Source organism: Desmodus rotundus, chromosome 10 (assembly GCF_022682495.2).
Source record: "Desmodus rotundus isolate HL8 chromosome 10, HLdesRot8A.1, whole genome shotgun sequence".
NCBI lineage: Eukaryota > Metazoa > Chordata > Mammalia > Chiroptera > Phyllostomidae > Desmodus > Desmodus rotundus.
This window is the reverse complement of record NC_071396.1, coordinates 7,864,577-7,883,308: the sequence shown is the minus strand read 5'-3', so window position 1 is coordinate 7,883,308 and position 18,732 is coordinate 7,864,577. Positions and strand designations below refer to the sequence as shown.

Below are 18,732 nucleotides of genomic sequence, written 5' to 3'. Positions count from 1 at the left end.
TCCCAGCGTCCTGAGATTCGGAACTTTCTATGTGGCTCCGAGGGGAGATTTGGGCCTGAGGAGAGGGTTTCCACTCGCCTGCATGGTACTCGCCTGCACCACTCATAGTTATTACAATATTATTCCCAGCCAACAGCAGGGCTGGCCAGAGCTTTGTGAGGTCACCTGAGTGTTCCTTCTGTGTTCCTTTAGTGGGGCTGGTATCTGCGGGAAATAAAAATCCACTTTGGCAGAAAAGCCTGAGAGATTCTTTTGGGCCTTTTTCTTTACCACTAATGTTTTGCCTTGCTGTTTAATGATGCCTGTTCTCTTAGGCTGAATGATTTTACTCATTTTGATCACAGAGCACGGCGTCTCCCTCGGTACGACCTGTTCCTTTCACTAGGTCTCTGCCCAGTTACAGGAATACACTCAATTTCCCTCCCAACAGCCATGACTTGCTGAATTACACAGACCAACTATGAAGGATTTCAGGATTTCAGGGAAATAAAGACACAATCGGGAAAAATCCTAAAGCAATGTTTTCACGTATAAAAGCTACAGTGATTCATTTCTCTTGGTAGGATGATCTAATATTTCTATGATGATTTCTCCAACCTCATAGGATCTGGTTATGCTATATAACTATATGGTGGATAACTACAAACTGATGTTTCAGGCGGGGTATAAAGAATCACATTTTCTCTATTGCCTCTGGCCTGGAATGTTAGTGAAACCGGCGTCTTATCTCCCTGTGTTCAGCACAGAATATGTGGTTGCAGAAACGAGGAGGGCAGAGACCAGGAACAACTGATTTTGTAGATTAGCAATAGAGATGGGATCTGGATTTTGCTGGAATCACAAAGTAACGGTCTTACTGAAACTCGGGCATGTGTTAGCTTAAACCCCAGGGAGCGATTTGCAGTCAAGCTCTCGAAGCTTACAGTGTTTTGGCTTTTTGCTTGTATGGGCCCTTTCTAAGGCTCTGAATCTAATTTTGTACTTGTAATTTTAATTCTTAAAACAAAAACAAAAACAAAAACAAAACCCCACACACTCTCCCTTGTCTAAGTGAGCCACAAATGTAATTTTAAATTTTCTGGTAATTATCACAAAGGTAAAAAGACACAGGAGAAATTAATTGTAGTCATATACTTTATTTAATACCATATCTCAAAACTGGTCTTATTTAGATATGTCATCAGTGGAAACATTAATGAGACATTTTCTATGCTTTTGTAGTGTTCCACATCTGATGTATAGTTTACTCCTTTGGAATATCTCAGTTCGGATTAGCCGTATTTTCCTATTTTAGTTACTTGACATCCGCATTTGACTAGTAGCTAGTGTTTAGACAAGAAGTTCTAGACTCTCCGCTTACAAACAGAGGGACCTTGGACATGTAATTTAACCATTCTGAGTCTGCTCACTTCCTGTAATAGGGAGTCGTATGTATTTTTAAAACCCTACATCATGGGGTCAAATATGAAGTTAACTAGGTTAACAGAGAACTGTACCTAGTAGGTGCTCAGCAAACCTCAGTTACCATCATCACCTTCTGAGGAAATACGTCTTTCAACTAGCCACTCGGTCTCATGTACTTTGAATTCCGGTGGGTGGACTTAAGCAAGGTGTAACATGAACATTTCCCCACTGTTTCAATCTCTGGTCAGTCATGTAACCAAAAGGGTAACAGATAGGGTCACAGACTATTCTCAGGAATAACTGATGGCTCGACCCATGTAGGAGGTTGTAGTCCAGGGGTTTAAACCTTCAGTATCAAGGTGGAGAAGTTTGGGACCATGTCCCAGCCTGACTATAAAAGGCTTGTGGTTATAGGGTTACCAAAAAGCCGAACACAGAATAGGTTGGGAAATAGTGTTAAGACTGACATTTAGATTGTCAACAGTAGGCCAAACACTAAGCCAAGTATTTTATAAAAACTATAAATGCCCATTTACTTACCAACCAAACCACCAAACACGCAAAACCCTGAAAAGCCAGGAGTTTCATCCTCATTTTTAAGATAAAGATACAGAGGGTCAGAGTGGCTCACAAGGGCATGGGGGCCAGGGAGATCGACCTGCCACTGGCCCTCTGCAGAGAAGCATGAACTTATTGTTGTAGAGAGAAAGACTTCCTCTCTGCGTTGAGTATAGAAGTTGAAACAGGTGGTGGAAAAGGGAACCATTTTCTCTTCTACCTAAACACTCGGCCCTAAAAGTTTGCTTCTCTGTGGTGTTTAGACGACAGGTACAGATGAGTTCTTTCATTAGATAAAGCAAGACAACCGGATGGAGCCACGGCTACTTTTTTTATTAGTGCTATTTATTAAGAGTTCGGCAAGGCATTTGCAAAGTCTAGTCTTGCAGGAAACAGCCAAGGAAATGTGTGGAAATAGGATTTTTTGGTGCAGTGGTATGGGTGAAATGCAGACAGGAGTAGCAGCTCCCAAAGACCAACCCCAAAGAGCACGTGGCTCTTGTTATATCTGGCTGGTGCAGCAACGGCCCAAGTTATGGGGCTACAGGGATGTCGTCTAGACCAATTCTTTTGGCTCTGGGGTTGGCAGGACATAGAACCAGAGAGCCAGAGCATGGGCCAAGCATCTCTCTGCATTTTTTCTGGTAGACAGTCAAGCTGGATGGAAACGAAATTTCAAACAATTACCAAAGAGCAAGAAACAAGAGAATAAAAAGACTGCACAGGACTTTCTTTAGTTCTGGATAGATAAGTCCTGGCTCTCAAGCTATAAAGCGTGATATTTCTGAAGTGTGGATCCTGGAGGGGAAAACAAACAAACAAACAACCACAATAAAAATGCACCATCATAAAGATGGTCTGGCTTTTCCAGCTGGAGGTCATTGCCACTGCCTTAGAGGTGTTCTCTGGGCTCAGCCACAGTGCCATGGCAGGAAAAAACACATTGACATGAAATTGAAATAATTTATACCACTAGAGCACCACAAAAACAGACATACATTGTGTTAAAATACAGCGTAATCAGTCATCAAAATACAAAACAGCTATTCTTATATTCCATTTTTTTAAACCATGCCAACCATAAAATTGTACTGCTGTTTAACACATAAAAACTGCCCCGCCCCCACCCTGCATACTAACATTTCCCCCATCCCCCCTCCTCCCGTCCCTCCCATGGCAATATTTACTTATGGGAAATAAAGACCTTATAGAACCCCCAAACTAAAAAAAAAAAAAGATTCAAGAGATCTTAAAATAGAGCATTTAAAATATTATCAGTGCATTCATGAGGAGAGACAAAATAATACAAAACAAAATGTCATTGCTATCTGAGAAGAAAATACCTGCAGAAATAAAAGTGATTTACATAGAATTCATAGAAACGTGGAAGAGAAAATAAATCCACACACTCCAGTGTGGGATTGGGGTACATCTACCAGAAGGGGTGTTCACTACCGTGGCTTTCCATCTCTCGCCTTTCCAGTTTTCAAACTTGTAAATCCAATTTGTCCCTTTCGTTAATGGTCAGGAAGTTCCAAAAGAAAAAAAAGAAGAAGAAGTTTACTATATCAAACAACTTCCCTTGGATTTACCTTCACTGTGCTGCTTTTTAAGTGAAACTGCAGATTCCATTGTTCGACCTATGAATTTTTATCTTAAAGCTAAATAAGGGACCATGGGCAAACTGACACCTTCCACAAACTCTGACCTAAGGTTACCGCCTTGGCAATCATGTAGCAAATCATTTATTAAAGCAACGTAAGTGCTAGCCTCAGATCTAGAGAATGCTTATTCACAGGGAAAAAAATATGTTTTGAACATGGGAGAATTTGGTTTGTGCCTTTTCAACCTTCCTAGAATATCTACAAAAACCTTAATTTCAGTGAGATAAACTAAATGATTTGTGCTGACCTGTATTTTTTCCTTAAAAAAAAAAAATCAATGAAAAGGCAAGTCTTTCTATTGAACCCTGAACACTACAAGCCTAATAAAAGTAAAAGAAGTTGCCTATGAACTGTCTGCTTTTTGATGACAGTAGGGTTCTGTACAAATACTGATTGAGCCAGGGTAGAGAAGCGTTCCTGGGCTCAGTTGCTGAGTTTCAGTCAGAAACATGCTAAAACTAAAACATTTCACCTCAATTGTCTCTCTATGTACATTCGTCCCGAATTTTCCTAAAACAGAAGCTTTTTAATGTCTGAATCGATCAGCAATGATGCTTTGAAGACGAGGGGAGATGACTGAAATCAAATCCATCTTTTCCGGAAAAGAAAAAAGGACAAGCGGACTCGGGTAGCTTATATTATAAAAATGGACAATTTATAAAGCACAGTGGAGCAAATACTATGAAACATGTATTTTTAGTGCAAGTCAAAATCTAGGGGCTTTACTCAAAAACACTAGCCAGCTAAAGGAAACACAGTTCTGAGTGATTGTTAAAAAAATAAAAATAAAAAGCCCACATTTAAGTCCAATCTAAATCAGAGTTGACATTATTACAGAACATTAAAAATATGGTAAAAATTTACACATTACACGCAAAGTAGTTAATGTTTTGATTTAATAGGTTGCACAAAAAGTCTGCAGATGTGTTTCCAATTATACTGGCTTCTACACCCATCTATTGTAATAATACAGGTATGGTTATATATACCGAAACTAAGAAAAACCTATGGCATAACTAGACAGCAAGAGTCCTAGGTCTGCAGTGTGACGAGTATGCATCAAAACATCACAACATTTCACTGGTGGACTAAACTGACAAAGAACCATTTACAATTAAAAGGAAGAAAAAAATCTTACAGATTTATTCTGACTGAAAGTTTCCTTTATTAACAGGCTTTTCAGCTTTGAACCTTACAAGAAGCTTCCTTAGGCAGTTGGTACATAGCATCGTTTCCAGGGTCTTTATCTTAACACCGACTTGGCTGGGCCATCTAAGAACTCAGTTGGGTTTTCATCCCGCTCATATGGCCTTTTTTTCTGGCTCGTTTGAGTTCAAGTTCCTTCAACCATCCATGAGTTTTCTGGCAAAGGATTTGGTCTCCACTTTATACACCTGTTTTATTTTCCGAGGGCAATGAAATGTTCATTATATAGTAACACACAATAAATAACTCACTGTTAACTCTAAGAGTAAAAACGGGAAGGGAGCCTATTGCATAGCAATACAGAAAAATCAAGTGAGGCCCGGGATTAGGAACGTATGTACAGCAACTCCACTTAACGGGATTTTCCTGTTTCGTTTTTTTTTTTCTTTCACATAATTAACACTAACAAATTCTTCCAGTGTTTATTTTTTTCTTAAAAAAAAAAAAGGTTTTGCTTCTTGTCTCTCTCACTTACAGAGTAGGCGAAATGTAGAATAAAGCCTTCAACGTTTGTTTTTTTTTTTTCTTTTGTTTCGAATGCCAGTTTTAACAAACAGAACACAAACTTCCAAAGTGTTGGAACTAGTACCGCTTTTTCAAAGAATTTTTTAAAAACACTGATGGAACAAGGCTCTTATGTTTCCTGTTATGAACATTGTTATTGTTGTCATAGCATCAGCATCAGCATCATCATCGTCGTGCGATTATCATCTTGCCACTTTTCCCAGAATCTTAGCTGCATTTGCACGACTTCACGATCATATTAGAGAGCTGTTCGATCTTGGGTGTTTTGCCGATGTAGTAGAGAATGGTTAGCGGTTCCAAATCCTGGGACACACAGCAAGGAGAAGCAGACGCTTCCGGATTTATTGTATTATATAAGCTGAGAACCTGTAAGGACACCAGAGAGAAGAGATGACAACAAGCAAAAGGCAATTCATTTTGCAGGAATCATTCCCTATTCTTATCAGCCATGGCCCTGAATGGGCCACTTAAATAACTTTTGGTTTACAATTTTCTTGTCTTAACTCCCACTCATGGTCAAAATGGTATGTGTCCCTAGTAATCAATGAATTCATCAGTTTCCTACAGAGTCCCTTTTTCATACATTGTAAACAAATGATTCTTTGAAAGTCAGAATGGACAAAATTGCTCATTTGACAGATTTTACGGTTTTTCCAGGAAATCCTCTCTTTGATCGCTGCTTTGCTGTATATACATTTCAGGGGTTCCAAACAAACGGTTCTCTTAGTGTTTGGTGTTGTCTCTACGCTTCTTTGCAACTAAAGTTGTTTCATGAACGCACATTCTGCCTTCCCGTCCAGAGAAAATTTTCTGTGAGGTCAAGGCAATCTTTAGACTTTGTTCTTACCTTAGAGTAATTGTTCTCTGGTCAAGTAAGACTCATGTGTAAGATGAAGAAATGAATACACGGGTAAGTAGAAGAATCACACTTTTTACTAACACTTCCATCAGAGTTTCAGTCTACCCTTAGGTATAGAAAAAAAACCTGTCTGAAGTGTGAAATCTTTCTATGCTAAGGACCTTCTCAGGTCAATTTAACGTCACCTAAATTTTCATTTAAAAGAGAAAAAGATAAGGGTGGTAAACACACAATACAACCTACAGGGGATGCACTGTAGAATTATAGACCTGAAGCCTATAGGATTTTATTAACCCATGAATTCGGTAAATAAATAAATAGGAAAAAAGTCTTTTCACTTATCATTGCTTCATAAATACAACGTCAAAAGCAATCTATATTTTAATTGTTCACTTTCTTACACTTGGCTTCCAACAATAACACAAACAAGAATCCACCCACCGTTTGGCTTTGCAGTGGCTAGCCAGCCCTAAAACAGACAGACAGAGGAGAAAGTTCTGCAGCCTGTCCTGAACTGTGAACCCCCTTCTTTCTCAAAGGGGAACGTGACTTTTACCAGGGGAAGTATGTAGGTTCCCCGGCGATGACAGTCATTTCCAAGGATGCCGTTAATGTGTTAGGCAAACAGCAAGTGACCTTTTCCTCGAGATTCACTGCGATTTTTTCAGCCCGAGACAGAAGATCTGTTCAGCGCGGTAACACTGACTACTTTATTAAGCTACCTCTGGCTTCTTGGGTAGCTGTCCAAACCACATATTTGTGACCAGGACAGTTATTCTTCCTCTCTCCTTGGAAAACAAGCACGAGCTCTGCCTTCACACACTCCCTCTGTGTATCTGGGAGGGGGAATTATGTTTCTACTTGGCAGCGGGACCTTGCCCACATTACAGCTCCTGTTGCCACAGCCCAGAGGAAGCCGCCTGGCCGGAGAGCTCGGACAGAAGGACAGGCATGAGCAAGCTTCTCTCACGGGGCCAAGCACATGGTCAGCTCCTGGTGCCAAAATCTACAGGGGACTTGGGAAAACAGCTGAAGGAAGGCGAGGGGGGTGCGTGGGGCGTATTTATCAATTTAAAGCCCAGCATATGGAGGCATTTATAAATAAATAGACTTCATGTTCTGTGAACGCATGATTTTTCATAGGAATTAAAGAGGAATTTGGAAAATACGGATTGTCTAAAATAATTGATAACCCTGGAACTCTTGAGTGCAGCCGAATGCGTTTTGTGCTCTTGGCGGTAGATTCACTTTCCTACCCTGCGGTGAAGCTGATTTTTCTAATGCCTCTTTAATAAGGAGATTTACAGAGGCGTAACTCCAATGGCAGCCACACTTGGAGAGTGGAATTCAGTAAGGCAGAGCGTACCGGGGCCTAGTTATCAAACAAGGAGCCTGCCTTCCAAGCTTTGCTTTGTTACCAGCTGTCTGATCTTGGGCAAGTCACCTACACGATATAGATTCCCCTCTCTCTGGAAAAGTGAGAGATTTGGACAAGATAACTAGGTGGTCCTTTTCATCATCACGCACCAGAAAGCAGCATTTGGACAAATACCGTTATTACATAGGAAAGGTCTTTGCTAATCTGGGCTGGAAGCCCTGGCACCCAACCTAAGCCTGACCTTCTGAAGTGGCCTTCTGTCCTCACAGATCACCTCTGTGTTCCTCACATGAACTCTGGAGCTTGGCATTATTTACTTTAAACATACTTTTGAGTGGAGACATTCTTTTTGACTGATAAGAATTGAGGTTTGAAGAAGTGAAATGACTTTCTAACTGTCAGAGGCTAGTGACTCACTTGGCCAAAGCATCCGCTGAAGTCTCAATGTTCTTTCTTTCCATGTTACCACCTGGCACCAGGACAATTGGAATTCATCTGGAAACACAGCTGACCCTTGAACAACACATGTGTGAACTGCATGGGTCCACTTAGATTCAACACGTACACACTCAGCCCTCCATATCCCGGATGTCTGCATCCACAGATTCAGCCAATCACAGATGGGGAGGGCTGACAGCGGGCATCACCTTACTCCACATTATATAAGGGACTTGAGGGCCTGCAGATTTGGTATCTGTGAAGGGCCCTGGAACAAATACCTTGTAGATACAGAGGGATGACGGACATTAACTCTTAGAGGAGTCAAAAGTTACACATGGATTTTCAACGGTGTGTGTGTAGGAGTGGTCAGTACCCCTGATCCCTGCATTGTTCAAGGGTCAAATGTCATCAGCAGGTATAGATTAGCAAGCCAAGAAGAGAAGAGACAAGTCAACCAAACGCTTACCCTACTGTGCTGAGTGTCTGAACTCCATAAATACGGGCATGCCCCAGCACAGAAGTTGGCATTGTACCCTTTAGGTTCGTGGATCCATTTCCACCCAAGATCCCTCTTGAAATCAATGTAAAGTGGACGCAGGCAGCAATTATCCTGCACATTTCTGTTAAAAGAAGAGCAATGGAGATTTGAAAGCTTATTTTCCCCCTGCCCCTCACCCCAACCAGAAAAGTGACTCATTCATTTATTGGACAAATATCTACAAGCAAATCTCACAGGCCAGGTCTTAATGGTTTTACTGTGATCTAAGTGACCTTCATGATGGGGGACTAGGGTGATGAGCTGGGATGACTCTCCCTTTGCAATTCTACACCACGACCCCCCTGAATGTGACTTTGAAAATCAAGCCTTGCCCATGATGGACTAGATAGAAGTGGAGAGTGGCTGGTGGAGACCAACCTCTTTCCACCCAACACTGCACGGAGTGGCCATCCAGCCTCAAACATAAAATGATGAAGCGCAGCAGTTATTTCCAAAGCTCCACACCTCGGGTATTTTCCTTTGACAGTAAACCCTTTATTTCATGTCATGTTTCTTGATCTAGGAATGAACCAAAGATCAAGAAACATGGCGTCTTGCTTAGTACAAACACTGGCCCTGACCACCCCAAAACGCCAAGTCCCTCATGAACTGTGACACTTTGTGCACCTAATCAGTGAGGACCCCTCCCGGCCCCACAGCTCTGGAAATGGGGAAAGAGCTCGCCTCTTAGCAGGCTTGATAAGAAACCCTGGAAGCACATTCACACTCTCCCTCCATGGACTCACGTGGGAAAGGGCATAACTCTGTGTGGCCCTCGCTTCCCATGTATCCTGTAGCTAAGGGACAAAGAACATTCTTCTTCCATCTCCCTCGTCTCCGTTACTGTGAAAGCTATGACCGCAGGCAGTGCGCAGCGAGGGCCAAGGCTTCATACAGATGGCGAGTCTCCCTAACAAGACCCACTTGCTCTGGGGAGCAGAGAGCTGATTTTCTTCTTCAGCCCCAAAGTGCTCCCCAAGGATTTGGGAGGTTACGAGATGATGAGTCCAACATGGAAATAACTATATTAAGCCTCTGGGAAGAGTGATGTTAGGGAATGGGATGGCCACCCTGTTCTGTGCCTGGCCTTACGCAGTGCGTGCGGGTCAAAGAATGGGCAAAGGCAGTGCAAGAGCTACCGGACGCAATTCCTTCGTTTTATTTTTGTTTTCTTTACCTAAAGCAATAGGCTGCATCCAAGGCGCGCTTCTTCCGCCGGTTGGACTGTTGTGACTCAAGTCTGTAGGAGGGTAACAACATTAGCAGGAGGTGTGGGGTCTTCCCACTGTTTTTTTTCCTAGTGGACTTTATAGTTTTCTGATCACCACTGGTATATGTGGAGGTGCCATCAATACCTTGAAAAAACGCATTTGGGTAATCAACATTTAGCTTTACCTTCATCAAATATTATCAGCCCTATTTTTTTGTTTGTTTGCTTATATTGTCACAAATAGCAGTGATGACTGGCAACGGTCACTCCCCACAGAAACATAAGGTACCACAGGACTACAGCGGGTGACAATGGACACTTCTAAATGGGGCTCTTGTCAGATGGCCATTCAGGCTCCAAGACAGGGCTTGCTGCTTCTGAAAGTCACTACAAAAGAAGTCTTTGACCTCTGGTCCCAGGGAAATGTAGGCAGTTGATATGAATTGACCCTCGGGGCAGGCTGTGTTCGAACCCTTGCATGACTGAACACACAGCAGCAGAACCTCCCTGGTCACCCGCAGGCTCACTGTCTTCTTGGGACCACTGAACACAAAAGCCTTTCCTAACGAACATAAGCCTGACACTGACGTGCAGTGAATTAGGCTCCAGTGAAACAGAAGTTGCCTTCCCTAATGCTACTTGGGGAGGCTGGGAAGAAAGGGCTTTTTCATTGAGTTTATGACATCCTTAACACCTCCCTGATTCCATCTGAGGGTTAGAAACTCGAGCGCCCCAAAGCACTCATTGGAGACCACCAGTTTCAGCATTTAATCTCCTCTCCGAGGGAATCCTGAGGAGGTGTCAGAGTGAAATAAATCTCCCAACCCCAGGGAGGAGCTTTCCATGAGCTGGGGCCACTATGGCCTTCTGCAAGTGGACAGTGCCCCTTAGGGAAAGGAAATCGGCTCATTGACCTGGTGGTGCTGCACCCGCACATGGTACCCACTTCCTTCTCAACCTCTCGTCACCCAATGACTCATTATCTATCAGCCTTTGGCCCTGGCCAGGTGGCTCAGTTGTTTGGAGCGTCGTCCAGTACAACAAAAGGTGGCGGGTGCGATTCCCAGTTGGCGCACATAGAGAAGGCAACCAATTGATGTTTCTCTCTCACATCGATGTTCTCTCTCACTCTCTCTCTTTCCCTCTCCCTCCCTTCCTCTCTCTTTGAAATCTATACAAATCATATCCTTGGGTGAGGATTTAAAAAAACCTTTTAACACACCATTGGATCTCCTCATTGACCTAGACTTTGGCTAATTCACTAACATGTCAGCAAGGGCCTGGAGGAAACTACGGCCTTGTTATGAGTTTATAAACGATTGTACAAATCTGATAAGGAAGGCAGTCAAAACACTGGGCACCAGCTAGTCAACGTGAAGTGGTCCCCTACACAGGAGATAGCTGAAGGGGCTATGGAGTGAAGGGACTTCCCTCTTCTCTGAAATACAGTTGTGGGGTCCTGATGCTGGTTTTGGGGACTTGTTTGAATGCTTGGCATAGGTGGAAAATTGGTTTGAATAAAGAGCTTAACTATTGAACAATGTGAAGGGTTGTTCCGTCAGTTAATATTGCCAAGCCGTCACTGGGCATCGAGCAGCATAAACCAGGAAGCAATTCCTTTCTTCCAATCCTTTCTGCCTTCACACATCTCTCTCCAACCATACCTTGGCCCAGATTAGTGAAACTCCCCAGGCCTCCCCAAACAATCCCACTTTCACATTCGAACTGACTTCATCCCCCGCGAGATTAACAACATAGGCCCTCCCCACCACACCTCAGACGACCAAATTTCAGTTACCTGCAAATCTTGCTTCTAGTTCTTCGCTTTTATTGGGGATGATGTAATTGTTAGATGCTACAAAGGTGCAGCAGGGACAGTGTAAACTTATTTTAAATCCCAGGTTCCTGTCTGGAAAACATGAAGTCAAGGAGGTCATTTGCATGCACATCTATGCCCGTAAAGCGGCAGTCAACTTGGACTAACTTAGGGTCACTGGGCATCTGGGGGGGTCGACAGAGGGTGGGGGTTACCTTTATGGTGGAGCCACTCGTGCACAGCATCGGTCACATCAAAGGAAAGCCATTCTCCTTCGGCTCTTGTTTTCACGACTTTGCTGTCGATGTAGCGCTGGTTTGGTGACGTTACATCCTTGGCTTTGAGAATCTGGAAGAGAGAAGAGGGAGGGACAGAGCTCAGTTGGCATATGAACAGCAGGACAAAAGCAGAGCTGGGAACGGTCTTCCAGCTCCCTATTTAAATTTAGCTCCACTCCAGGGTATCCACGCAGTGTCCTCGCGAAAGCGTGGCCATGTGCAGGAAAACATCACACCAGGCCATTCGCCATGAAAAACAGAGCTACTAAATCAGCTGTGTGTTAGGATAAAAGTGACAGGAACCATAAAGCCGAGTGTCTAAAAGAAAGTGACAGTAATTATTTTTCTTTGCTGACATAAGCTTTGCAAGACGTCAGCCATAAATTCTGCACTATGAAGTTAATGGTTTTGTTATTCTGTTTCCTGACATTTAATTTCGGGAGTTGGGATGTGGGGAGGGGCCTGGGTCAGAGGGCCCATGCTCACCCTCCACAGGACCCCGGATTATAAATCTCCTGCTAATAAAGAGAGGAAGGTCCTGACCCCGGTTCCTAAATCCACTGGCATTAAAAAACGCGGCATGCCTCAGCTCTTGAGGTAAGTCTCCAGCTGGGAGTTTTACGCTCGGTGTGACTTGCTATGATTTATAAAGATATTCCGTATCCCGCAGACTAAGAACGGATTTGGGCAGGAGAGGTCTGGCCCGGTACATGGTGAAGGTCTCAGAGCAAATCAGCCTGAACATTAAGATTTAGAAGGATGCATTTACTTCAAATAAATAAACAGCAGTTGCAGAGGTTCTTGAATTTCTGTAGGAAGTGAACATTGTTGGGGGCTAAAAACATTCTGTCTTTAAATGACAATGGGTCTGTTTCCTTTTTTTTTGTGGATGTATTAGGGTGACGCATTAACAAAATTGCCCGGGTTTCAGATGCACAATCTTACAACACCTCACCTGAACACTGTGTGGTGTGTTCACCACCCCAAAGTTGTCAAGGGTCTGTCCACCACCGTTTACCCCCTCATACCTCCATCCACCTCCCTCCACCCCCCTGCCTCCAGCAGTCACCACCTGGTGTTTTCGGAACCAGCCAACCCAGGATCCTAAGTCTCCTAGAGCGATATGACCTCCCTACCCAGAGCTACAGCCTGCCTTTCCTCAGGGTTTAGGGGCCCAAGCCCTGTGCTGTTTTATATCGCCCTCCCGACATTGAGTCTAACTCTTCCGTGGTCATTTCAGACAGATGGCTTGAGTCTCTCCAACAGGTTCATAAGCTTCCCCAGGGAACGTGACTTCAATTTGATGTCATTTCAAAGCACAGTGCTTGATTTAATTGAATGGCTATCTGAATGTCTAGAAGATTTATTTACTCTCCTTTAAACCTTGTAAAACAAACATGAATAATCTTCCTGTGGATTTTAAAATACACTTCTCTTCAGTGAGTATATATGATTTGTCTCAGGTCATTTGGCAACAAATGCATCCTAGAATATTTAGCATTATAGTGGAGTGGGTTTTTTTTTTTTTTTCTGGATTAAGCAAGTTTACAAAAGGAAAGAGATTCATACAATTGGACTCGGAGGTGCTGGCATGAATTTTAGATAAACCCTACTAGCCGACCTTGTCACTAAGGTCCAACAAACCCCACTAAGTGGAGAGAATCTAATCAGGGTTCTTCCAATAGGCAAGAGATGTTCTTTGTGAATTAAAGAAGCAAATACATATGACTGGAGGGCTGGGCAAAGCTGGGTTCTGGCCTTGGCACATGTTATTTAATTTAATATAATTCTCAAAACACTGCTGTAAGGTAGATTAAGAAAAGCGAACTCTGGGAGGTTAAGTAGCTCTCCCCATGTCTCACAGTGAACAAGGGTAGAGAGATCTCCAAGCAATGCTATTGTTTTCCCACTTCAGAGCTGGAGTGTGAAGGCCATAGAGCTGGGGGAGTTGGGGCTGGAACATGAGTCCCCCATACCCTCTTCCAGGTGACAGAGAACGCGAAGTGATCGAGGCGAAGATTTTTAATGAGATTATAATCACTGTGGGTACAAGATGAAAGTATGAAATGTGGAATGCATGCAAAGTGAATGCTGACGTGAACCTATAACTTTAAAAACCAAGCCGAACAGCTGCCAATCCTCTGAAAAGTCAAACTTCGCCTTGAAAACACTCCCAGTTGGGCAAATAAGATACCACTTAAGCAGTTCAGAATAAAGGGTATACTTAACCTAATCTAGGATAACAATGACAAAACAATGGTGGAGAAGTTTCCGGGCATTTCCATCTGCCTCATTGCCTAAAAACAACTAATACACCCAGAACTCATTTTTTCTGTCTTAAAATACTTCCCCTAACTGACCTCCTATAATGATGCATTATTTTATAATGTTTTGTGTATCTGCTTTGCTCCCAATTAGCACGGTGTATATCTTATTCATGTTCATACCCTTAACATTGAGACATACTGTCTAGAACAAAACATTGCTTTCGCTGTTGACTTTATTACATATAATATAATTAATATATCTATGACACCCCTGTAGAAACATAAATATAATACATATAAGTATATGTAGTCTCAGAGTTTAAAAAATAAATCATGACCATATCAACCAAATAGGCAGGAAGCGCACTGGAAAAATCTATGGAAATTCTTCACCGTATAGCGAAAGAATAAATCTGGAGGGTTTTGCTTGAAAAGCGAACCAAAGAAGAGCAAAAATACTCTGAAACAGTTTTCTTCGTAAAATCTCATTAGGAGGTAAGTGCTTTCTTAGCCACAGAGGGCAAACACTGGTAAGTTCTGACAATGAACTACTTTGTAGTGTCACGTGGGTGGCAGGTCCTCTGTGTCTTTTTAGAGGTTCAAGACCAGGGCAATTTAAACCACCCAAGAAAGACAGCTAGTCAGCTACATGATTCTGAAATGTGGAAGTGACTTTGGGCCTGTGGGTTTGCTGTCTCGAGCTTTCTGGCCAAGGAGTTCTCACACGTACTTGTTGGAGCTTACTTCATTCTTCCTGGTCTGGTCCTCCATGCGAACAGGAAACAGCTGCTCTCCATCACTCAGAGAATATCCCTCATATTCCCGGAGGCTATTATTAAGTCCCCCTCAGCATGCTGGAGCACTCTCTCTCCCTCTGTAAGCTAAATAAACCCAGTTCCTGAAGCTGATACTTACAGGGGCAGTTTCCCAAACCTTTAATCACGTGGGTCTCAAAACCAGGATGAAGGATGCTATATAAAAGTACACCTCCCCCAGCTTCATGATTTCGCTTCAGAACTGGCTAGAAACCCTTCCAATCATGTCTCAAAGTCTCCAGTCTTGACTTCAAAGGTATCTTCTTTCTAAGAATAGGCACGACCTCCTTATTCCCTGTTTACCTTCCGTTTATCACCCACACTAAATGAGACTATAAGGGAAGAAAACCAACCCTCTGCTCTTATCCACCAGTCCCTTTCTTAAACTCAAGACTTTATACAAAAATGGCCAGATCGGTCAACTTCCCATTCTATTTCAGCCTTGCTGTCTCTGCCTTTCCCTAATCTCCTGATGAGTGTGTTGGGTGTTAACAGTCGTGAACATACAGATGTTTTCTGTACAGCTACAGGTGTTTTTCTAAATTTCTTTATATGTCTTTACATGACAAAGAAAATTTAGTTGAATGATAGAAACTCTCTTAACAACTGGCCCGGTTAGCCAGGATGCTCCGTTTGTTCTGCGATATGTATTAGCTGATGCCCACTGAATGCTGGGCCTCATTGCTAGAAAGCTCCTGTCACATAAGTTCCCAGCAAGTCTGGCCTCGTCATTTGAGTTGTACACTTCACAGGTGGCAACTGTATATGTTTCTAAACCTGTTCATGATAGTTGAACTCGATATTGTTAATTATACACGTTAATTAAATTGTCTAGAAACTGAGGAAATACAGGACAAGAAGGAAAGCAAGCTGTGGGTTTTGTTTTTGTTTTTTTTTAAACTCGGGTGGAGTGCCTTAGAGTCCATCGGTTCTACTCTTCGGTGTACGCCCACAAGCACTGAAAGCAGTGACTTGGACAGAGACCGATGTTCCCGACAGCGTTCCCTGCAGTAGCTGAAAGCTGAAGCAACCTAAGTGTCCATCCAGAGATGTGCACACAGTGGAACTTTATTCAGCCATAAAAAGGAATGAGATGCTGATACATGGTACAACAGGGATGAATCTTGAAAACATTATGCTAAAGGAAATAAGGCACGCACAAAAGGACCGATGACATATGATTTCACTTCTCTGAGGTACCTAGAATGGGCAAATTCATAGAGATAGAAAACAAAACAGAGGTTCTCGGGGGCTGTCAATTAAATGTTTCAAGAATCCTTGGCTTTAATTGGCATTTTCTTTAAATAACAGAGCAATAACCATTCCTTACTGAATTAGCAAAGAGAGCTTCTAATACATTGAAAATGAGATTTAGCTGTCTATCATTTAGCTACCACCCACAGTGATGTTGGCATGTTACCTTCACCACATTATCTATATTATATTCAAATTATCCACATTTCGCCTTTGGCAAGCTAAGCTCTTCACTGAATTACAAAACTCCCTACATAAAAGGATGCATTCATCTCTCTGCCACTGGAAAGCAGCCAATCAGGGAGTGGATAGAAGCGAAAGTCACTGGTGTTATCCAATAGTTCAGGGCAATAAATAAATAAAAGAAATAGCAGTCTAGATGCAAAATTATAGCTAGAGGAAATCTTAAGTCTTAAAGGCATAATGCCGCAACTTAACTCAGGATTTGGCTTAGACGTGAAGAACACCCTTCCAGTCCTATGAGGCATTGCAAAGAGCTATAAGAAAACGTTGGAAACTCTATTTTACTTTGCATACTCAGACATCAACAGACCTACAGGAGAGCCAAGAAGCCAAAGCAACCAGACTTCTAATGTTAAGGGAAACTTCACCATGGGGCAGCGGAGAAAACCAGACAGCAGCTTAACTAGCATCAGCGCATCTTGTTGTCTTGAAATGCATTGAATGCTTTCAATGTAGTCAATGTGAACGTTCGTGGTGAGCGCCGGTTAGTAAACGCAAGACAAAACGCGCCGTGCTGGCTATGAGCTCCACCCTCCCAGATCTGCCTGACTTGGAGTTACCGACCTCAGTACCACCAAATGCTGGCATTGGAAAGCCACGTGGGAGTCATCTGCTCCAAAACAATACGATGCATTCTCCACCACGTCTGTCTCCAAAGATTTCTCCTGACGTGTGAGGAGTCCTGCCCCTTCGCCAACTGACGAGCGTTCCATCCCCTTTCCTCTGTGGTCCCTGAGATTTCTTAGAGAAGCCCACGTGTGTGTAGAAATCACTAGTGTAGTGAAAAGCTTCCCAGGCTTTGAAGTCAGGCGAACATATACCATCGCGTACTGAATCGGTGACCTTCCTGTTTATGAAAGGGTTAATAAAACCCACTCATTTTTTTTTTTTAGAGAGAATTAAATGACTCAGCGAAAGCAAAGAGCCTATTACAATGTTTGGTATTCAATAGATGTGAATGATTATTATAATCAAGTGACTTACCTGGTCAAAATCTTCCAGAAGCTTCCACTGTCTGGTGAATAAACTTCAGATTCCTCAGATCAGTATTTAAGACACAACGAGCCACCACCCTGTCATCCTAGATGTGCCTCTCATTTCTGGAAGCCCAATCTAAACACCACCCCTAAATTATATATTTTATGTCCCAAATGCTGTGTTTAAACGAGTATCCCTACTAGAATGCTCCCCTCCGATTTTGTCCTAAAAAGGAGACAAATCATAAAACAAAAAACTTTCTATTATTTCTTCACTCCAGCTGAAAAATATAAAATTAAAAAAATTTTAATTTTTTAGTAAAAAAAAAAATGAAAACTATATTTTTACTCCAAAGGCAGTGCTCTTGTCCTGGCTCCCCAGGACAATTACTGGTTGTGCTGAGCCATCAGCCCCTGGCCCTCAGTGGCTATGAGGGGAAAGCTGTGTGGGTGTCAATGTGAATTTCTTCCCAGGGGAGATCAAGCCCCAAAACGACAGAGGGGAACAAAGCATGGAAGGCTCCACGCACCCTGTGTTCTGGTTTGCTGACGCTAGCAGCTTCAAGAAGAGGTGTTCACTACTTTAATGTGGGAGGAATCGGACGCTCTGGGTGGAAATCTTGATAATCCCACATTAACGCTCATGCAGACAGGCATCAGCGTATTCTTGGCTTATCTGCAGGAGAAACAACCGATTCTCCCTAATCCTTCGACATTCATCCTCCAGAAAGCTTTCATGGCCTGGGGAGGAGACTTCTGCCCTCATGACAAAACACCCCCCCCCACTGAGACTATATATATAACACACATTTTATGTATATATAAACAAAAGGAATCATCAGATAGTGCAAGCAATTTTATACTGTATTTTGCCCTTCCTAGTTACTATACTGCATTGTGAAATGAAAATTAGGGAGAAAAACCAAGAAATAATTTCCAGGGAATTGGAATTTAGGGACATGGCTTTTCTTCCACCAGGGCATAAACGTAGCTCTGTATTCCCACCTAACAGCAGCCCCCTAGAATGAGGCCAGGTCACCCTGGAGGTGCCGAACAAGCCCACACATGGCCTGATTACCCTTGGGGATCTCACTGGCTCCCCATCGCCACATCCTATAATCACCACAGCTCCTTTGTAACTGCATCCCCTGGAAGGTGGTAAGGAAGGAGGGGATACCTCACCAGAGCTCCTCCACAGCCTCAGAGGAGACTCCTGTGGAATCCACGCTGGCTTCCAAAGAAAGATGCACATAGAAACACAGCCTCTCCGGAGCTCAGGTGTCTTCATTACTGCATTGC

The 18,732-nt window shown here is 42.9% G+C and overlaps 1 protein-coding gene across 3 annotated transcripts in view; it reads right to left on the bottom strand.

Moving 5' to 3' along the window:
* Window positions 1-3,890: 3,890 nt before the first annotated feature.
* TGFB2 (transforming growth factor beta 2) overlaps window positions 3,891-18,732 on the bottom strand; it is a 66,945-nt gene continuing 52,103 nt past the window's right edge. For 2 of the 3 annotated variants that reach the window (XM_024576144.4, XM_024576145.4), the window contains 5 exons: window positions 11,815-11,947; window positions 11,582-11,692; window positions 9,751-9,928; window positions 8,502-8,655; window positions 3,891-5,723 (listed from right to left, as the gene is read on the bottom strand). In XM_024576144.4, coding sequence (XP_024431912.1) covers window positions 5,565-5,723; window positions 8,502-8,655; window positions 9,751-9,928; window positions 11,582-11,692; window positions 11,815-11,947 — 735 coding nt within the window. In that variant the 3' untranslated portion in view covers window positions 3,891-5,564. The remainder of the gene's footprint in view (window positions 5,724-8,501; window positions 8,656-9,750; window positions 9,929-11,581; window positions 11,693-11,814; window positions 11,948-18,732) is intronic. The other variant, XM_024576146.4, reaches the window with a different exon arrangement.